Source organism: Amborella trichopoda, chromosome 7 (genome assembly GCF_054954075.1).
Source record: "Amborella trichopoda isolate Santa Cruz 75 chromosome 7, AtrichopodaSantaCruz75HAP2 v2.0, whole genome shotgun sequence".
NCBI lineage: Eukaryota > Viridiplantae > Streptophyta > Magnoliopsida > Amborellales > Amborellaceae > Amborella > Amborella trichopoda.
In genome coordinates this window covers 16,949,983-16,957,652 of record NC_142342.1, presented here as the reverse complement: position 1 = coordinate 16,957,652, position 7,670 = coordinate 16,949,983, and the positions used below count along the sequence as shown (strand labels likewise).

Here is a 7,670-nt window from a genome sequence, read left to right as displayed (position 1 = left end):
ATCTTGTAACAAGTTACATGGACTATCTACTTTCAATATTTTAAAGTGTTTAAAGATCTATCCTTTTTTATATTTTAAATTTTATAATTAGAATTAAACATGAATTTTCAAGCCACTGTAAAATTTTCAATATTGGAACTATATTTTCTCAATATTAGAACTATATTTTCCTACAAAATTTAGATCTACAGTATAAGGTTGGCACCTTATGCAAACCTCACCCAATAGAAATATGCTCTCAAATTTTTTATTTTTATGCACATATTCCTTTTTTGTCCTTTTCTTGCATTCCCTATTTGTCACTAGTAAGGATCTTCAAGATCCAAAGTGACTAGAAAGTATTATATGAAGATCCGAAGGCATGTCACATATGTATTTTCAGATCTAACTGTGGATCTCCAGTTTACCCAAAAAACTTTGGATCTTCAGCATCTCTTGTTACATATGTATGATTTCGGATCCAAAGAGGTAGCAAATTGGGTGAAAAAAAAATAAAAATGAAAATTAATAATAAAATATGAAAGGAGGGATTTCTTTGAAAACAAGAATTACTATGGATATAAGTGCAAATTTCCCTAAATTTTTTGTAATTATAATAATGTAATTTATACTATAACTATAATTTTTTAATTAGAATTTTAATTAGAATATAATTATAATTGCTATGGAACTGCACACGTGTGCTTGTTTGTTTCAATGTATAAGTAACACATTAATGAGGATGGGGTTTCTATGAGTCGACCGACTCATTTATGCATGTGAGTCCCCCTTCTAAAGTTCATTTAAAGATGGATTTTGGATCCAAAATTTTCCAACATTTTTAATCTAGGCCATGGTGATTAGAATATGCAAAGTAAAAGAGTGATTTACATACGGACTCTAAAATTTTACATAAAATACTAAACGTTCATCTTATAGGCAAAAATTACAAACGTCGGTCAAACTACTTTTTTATTTTTTTTTTCAAAATTACTCTTTGGTCAACCTAATTTTTTTAAAAAATTTTGTTAGTAGGGCAATGCCCCAAGCTTTAAGGCACTACTAATAAAAAAACTAAAAAAAAAAATCAAAATTCGTGTTGACAAAGGGGCGATTTTGGAAAAAATAAAAAAAGAATGTGGATTGACTGAATTCTTTATAATTTCTACCTAGAGCATTTCACATTTTACCTAAAATTTTAGCATCGGTATGTAAATCACTCAAAACAAAATTAAATTATTAAATTAAAAAATTTGAATTTCTTTTATGCCGTTTAAGTTTCTCATGCGATGGAGCATATAAGAGTTCTTATGGGAGGGAGCATAGAACATGAACGAGAAAAGAACGCATATACTGTGTTCCTGCGCGAGCATACTACACACCTACTACCTCAGTCTAAATTTTAAAACTAAAATTTTGGGAACCAGATAGCAATTATTAGATGACTATTTTCAAAAGAAAAAATAAAGAATTTCGAGGTTTGTGACATTAATCTAGCCCTTAAAGAATTTAATAGTCTTTATTGACTTCTTGAGGCGTTAGTTTTTTTTTACATTGATAGTTTATTTGGGATTTTTTTTTTGAAATTATTTTATGAATTGTAGAGATTATATCCCAAAATTTGAAACCTAACAAAGTATTTTTCCCCCGGGAGATATAAAATAAATATTTTCCCAACACGAAAACCTTAATTCAAAAGTCATAAAAAAGAAAAAAATTTAGATATCATTGTAGATTGACAAAAGGATTCTAGCGCATGTCATGATAGGAACAAAACTTTACAGGGTTTCACGACGAGAATGGGAATATTTGGTAAGCTCATGCAATATTTGGTAAGCTCCTGCTGGAGTACTTTGTGTATCTACTTCGCCTAGTAGAAGACTCAACAACTCTTTTCTTTCTTTCTTTTTTAATCCAAAATTTATTCACTTTAACAACACCGACGAGTAACATTAAGAGGAAAATTAAAAAAATTTTATTGTTTAGAAAGGTGTTTATCTAATGGAGTTTATACCCTAGGGAACATGAAACTAAAGGGAGAAAACTTATTATTTTCCATGTGAATATCCAAAACTACAAAGGATACTTGTTTTTTTATTTTTTGGGTAAGTCAGCGGGGGAAAAAGACCCTTACTCGTTTTTCATTGATAAGTAAGAAATAAGAAGCTTACAGCTCATTGTCGTATAACCCTAGAATATGGCATTTGTACCAAATCATGAGTTAAAGCAAGAAAAATAAAATCCGGTAGACGCAAACACCAAACAATAGCTCCTTGATAAGATGTAGCCCTCTTTGCAAGAATATCAGCCACCATATTAGCTTCACGAAAGATGTGGAAAATGGAGCACCTACACTTGAAGGATACTTTTTTTTTTATAGAAGTTTAAAAAGTTATTGATCAAGCACTAAAAGAAATTACAGTATTAGAGACCATAGTCTCACTGAAAGTAATCCCACCTTTGGCAAGATAGTCAGCTAATACATTAGCTTCACGGTAGACATGTATAAAAGAATAGCATAACGTCCTAGAAATGTCCAAAATCTCCAATAGAAAGGACTGGAGAACCCATGGTGAATTTTGTTCCATCGTACACCACTTGATGACATTGAGCGAGTCACCCTCCACTACACAAGGCACACCAAAATTCCTAGCAGCAAAAAGCTTTAAACCATAAAGAAGAGCCCTAATCTCCACCAAATTAGCAGTATTAACCCAACGGCCCAGCATATGAGAAAATCACATACCCATTCCAATCTCTTACCACTCTACATAAACCAGCAAGACCTGGATTACCCATAGAACTCCCATCAAAATTTAGTTTAAAAACTCCCAAAGGTGGTGGTGTCCATCTTCCCAATGGTCTACTAGAAAATGGCTTCAATTGGATAATATTAGAAAAATTCCTTCTCACATCCACCTCTAGCACATCTTTTCCTTCCTTAGTGGTTAAATAGGAGAGCCAAATTGAATGTAAAATTTTATCCAAAATACTCTCTACAGACAAAGAGCACCCCTCAAAGACCCTTCGATTTCTCTCCTTCCAAAGTTCCCAAAGAATCATACCTCTTGAAATTTACCATAATATTAGACCTGTTTTTGGCAGCCAAGAGGCTGCTAAATGTGATAAGATCCCCATAATATTCGCAGGCATCACCAGTGTACCCCCCAATCGTACAAAAAACCAATGCCAAATCTTTTGTGTAAAAGGGCAGTGCAAAAATAAGTGAGCTCTTGATTCAGCATCGCTCTTACACCAATAAACAAATATTAGGCAAGATTTTTCCACATTTGATGAGGTTATCAATAGTTAGAATCTTACCTTGTGCTACTAACCATAAAAAGACTTTGATCTTGGGGGGCACGGGTCAATTCCAAACGACTGTAACTTCCGACAAAGTCCACCTCCATCGATCATGAAATAATAGTTTGTACATGGACTTAACCGAAAACATTCCATCCGGAGCATGTTCCCAAACAACTTCATCTGAAGCATTATTTGGGATATATACTTCTTTGAGACATGCTAATAATTGGACAAACTCCTGAAAGACCAACTCTGGAATGCGATTATAAGGAAACTCAATTTTCCAATGCACTTGATTTCCTGTAATGTTAATGATGTCTGAGAGCATGGCATTTGTATTAGTCATTCGCTCAAAGATCAAAGGGAATAAATATTTAAGGGGTGAATCCCCGATCCATTTATGATGCCAAAAAGCTATATTTTGTCCATTCCCCAAGTTCTATCTAAATAAAAGGGTGTCATCCGCATATTGTAAGTGTGAAATACACAATCAATCATTGGGCATTTGAAAACCCGTGGTGTCCTTTTGCCTCAACATTACTAAGAAGCCTACTGAAACTCTCAGCATCAATCGTGTAGAGAAATGGGGATAAAGGATCTCCTTGATGAAGACCTCGAGATGCCCCAAAGAAAGCCAAAGGACTGCCTTTGAAAATGATTGAAAAATGGGCCAAAGACAAGCAATCATACATCCAATTTCTCCACCTCTCACCAAACCCCATATTCTTCATAATTTCTAGCAAGATATTTCATTCCACCATATCATAAGCTTTTTTCATATCCAACCTGATCACAATTCCAGCACTACCACTACCCGATCTCGAATGAATAGATTCCTGAGCAATCAAAACACTATCTATAATCATTCTATCTTTGATGAAAGCAACCTGAGGCCCATTTATGATCTCTGGTAAGACCAATGTTGTCTTCCTGCTAACACTTTAGCAATGATTTTGTAGAGACTTGAAAGAAGGCTAATGGGCCCTAAATCTTCCAAACAACCAATAACCGATTATTTTGGGATAAGAGCAATATAAGTAGAATTGACTCCTCTGAAGAGCACACCAGTTCGCATAAAATCACGCACCATAATCAATATTTCAGCTGAGATAAGGTTCCAAAATTTGTGAAAGAAAATCAGAGAAAAACCATCGGGACCAGGTGCCTTATCCCTTGGGAGCTAAAAACTGCCTTCTTTAACTCTTCAATAGTCACCTCCCTCTCCAACATATCAACTGACTGAGGAACTAGGCGGCTAAAATCCACTCTAGAAAGACGAGGTGTGAAGGCAACCTCAGTAAAGAAGGCTTTCTTAAAATGTTCGACAACAGCATTTGACATCCCATCCAAATCATCTGGGTCAATTCTCTATATATAACCAGGCCAGAAACATCATTATGACGTCTCCTAGCATTGACCATAGCATGAAAAATTTTGTGTTTGAATCCCATTCTTTCGGCCATTTGACCCTAGATCTTTGCTTTCAATACATCTCTTCCATCCTACGAAGTTCATGAAGCTCATTAAGTTTAGAGCTCCTTGCTAACACCAACTCCTTCGAAAGGATACCTGAATTTTGGGTCCTAGCATTGACATCCATAATAAATTTAAGAGCCTCTTCGATCTTTCCTTTCACATTGAACCCACTATCAATCTTCCATGCAATCAATTTATGTTTCACACAAAGAAGTATTTTGTGCAATTGGAAATCCACAGACCCAGAAGAAATGCAATTCTCCCATGCACTTTAATCAAATACACCATATCCTTATCTTCCAACCAACAGGCCTCAATCCTAAAAGGCCTAGGCCCCTGTTTATGAACTTTAGTGCACAAAAGGATTGGAGTATGGTTGGAAGAGAGTCTAGGAAAAGCCCTAACAAAGGCTAATGGAAAAAAATTCGACCAGTCACCAGAGACCAAAAACCTATCAAGCTTAGGCATTGATAAAGCAGACATACTCCCATTAGACCACGTAAACGACATACCAGAAATAAGAAAATCTACCAAAGCATTGGACTCAATAAAGGAATTAAAAAGACGCATAGCCGAAGTACTAGATCCACCATTGGAACATTCATCCGGCCATCTACTAAAGTTAAAGCCCCCTCCCAAGCAATGTGGAAAATCAACTGAATTAATAACAACAGATATCTCACTAATAAAAATTTGTTTTTGAGGCCAAGCCTGCGAACCATAGGCATTCAATAAACCCCAACTAAAACCAGTTTTAGAACCAACAAAACCAACCATAAGAAAATTATCTCTAAAAACAGAGTAAAACGACTGCACACACAATGGGTCCCACATAATCCATAGGCCACCAGAGGCCCCCACCGAGTCTAAACCCAAAAATTCAACTGCCTCAGGACCCCAAACTTCCTGAGCACTCACAATAGTAGGCTTGGAAAGTTTGGTTTCCTGCAAAATTAGAATCATTGGCTTGTAACAAGAAACTAAAGAAGAACGTCTTCCTTGCGTTTGGATCACCCAAACCGCGCACGTTCCAAGAAATGATGTTCGTGGTAAAGGGTTGGCAGAAGAAGAACCTAGCCCATCCCTGTGAGGGCAGGGGAAGTTTTCCTTAGGAATTGAACTAACATCTGAGTCCTCATCATTATCCGAAGTAATTCCATAACTAACTTCCACCATATGCGAATCTTCACAGGGTCAGACTCAGAAACCTGAGTTGAAGTAAACGACGAAGAATTCATCGGAGGAGCAGAGGACGAAAAGCTAAGCAATAGCGGTCTCTCTTTTTGGCGAATGACATTAATGGGACTTGGGACTTCCAGTTCAACCATTGCCAAATTCGAAACAATCTCCTCCGAAAACTCTTTTTGATTTTGAATAATATTGTGACCTTGTTTATCATTAATCACAACCAGTTCCAAGGGATCGATCAAGAGAGGATCAAAACCTTGGTTAGCAATGGTTCGCGACATCCTGGCTTTCCTTGAGGCACAGCGATGGAAGAGAGGATACATCTTGGCAATTACTAAAAGCACGAGGGATAGAACCGAGCACTACTTATGACCTGCTATGGGAAGCGCCACTGCAAACCAGAAGAATGGACTGAACTCTCTACTATAGTTGTTATATTGGACTGGCACCTTAGAAGAAAACGAAGAAGAAAGAGGAAGAGAAAGAGAAACATTTCCATTACTCGAGGTGCCCGGCTGAAATACCGGAGAGATTGCCACGAATTGCTCCACTTTTCTAGATAAAGATACATGCATATCTATGCTACCTCCATGCACCAAAGAGGTAGGGAAATATTTTTGTGATCCGTGAGGGACCACCTTATCAGATGTGTCATCAAGTAGGGATGTAACCGAATTACTGCATTAACGGCGGACTGTTTGCGAAATGGCCGACTGGGATCCACCGTTTCGTGATTTTCAAATTTTGAATTTCTTCGTTCCGTTTTTTGACAAACCTACAGTGACCATTAGCCTGGGATCTCGAAGGCCTACGAACCTGCGCTTCATGGGCAGCATCTCTAGCAGGTCTATTCCAATGAATCACTGTGGTCCATCCACTTTTATTTTCTTTTCCAATATTTACCACAGGTTTAGGCAACACCAGTATGGCCCTTTTAGCCTTTGAGTAAATCTTAATCAAAAGCGATTCTTGTCCCACTAATAATCTGATTTATTTTGGAAGTGGAGCCCCCTTCCATTTCCAAATCCGCAGACTGACTTGATTCAGATCAACCCCCATGAAGGATAACCTATCAATATCACAAAATTCTCCACAACAGGGGGCAATCTTACTAAAAATTTCCATCGACCAAGCATGTAGTGGGACCCCTGACACAAAAATCTAGACACTTTCCTAGGGGATATAAGAATAATGAGAAGAAGGTTTCCAAAGATCTAAAGATAACAGCTTACCCCGAATTCTAACAATCGATTTCTCAATGCGTATTGGGCATCTTCTTTGCTACGCAGAAGGAAAACAACCATATTCTCACCAAGAACTTTAATTTTTGGAGCATAAGAAAGACTCCAACCTCTTTTGGCCCAATCACTCGGACCAAAGATGTCATTCGACAGTAGAAAAAAGGATCTAATCACTGGAAAAGGAGTATCCAGTACTAAACCATTGGATAAATTATACCGAATAGAAACAGCAGGCATCTTCTCACCATCTTCCTCTCTATCCCCATCACCGAAATCACTCTCACCTCCCTACTTTGGCTCCTCCATCTCCGGTGTAGAATTCCCACACTTGAAGTATACTTGTTGCATAAAGCAACTAGTGCTTTATTTATAATAGAATGTAGACTGTAGATATCTAAAACTGAAACTGTGCATCTTGCAATTTAGGTCATGTTGCATCTTTAAGCACTAGTTTGGACCTATTGAGTGAGTGCATTCTCT

General features: G+C 37.0%; 1 protein-coding gene across 1 annotated transcript; it reads right to left on the bottom strand.

Moving 5' to 3' along the window:
• Positions 1-4,768: 4,768 nt before the first annotated feature.
• On the bottom strand, positions 4,769-6,230 carry LOC148781283 (uncharacterized). The gene is made up of 3 exons (XM_088871034.1): positions 5,970-6,230; positions 5,192-5,706; positions 4,769-5,030 (listed from the first exon to the last, which is right to left on the bottom strand). Exons 1-3 carry the CDS (start codon positions 6,228-6,230, stop codon positions 4,769-4,771), a joined length of 1,038 nt encoding a protein of 345 aa, XP_088727160.1.
• Between the last annotated feature and the right edge of the window lie 1,440 nt (positions 6,231-7,670).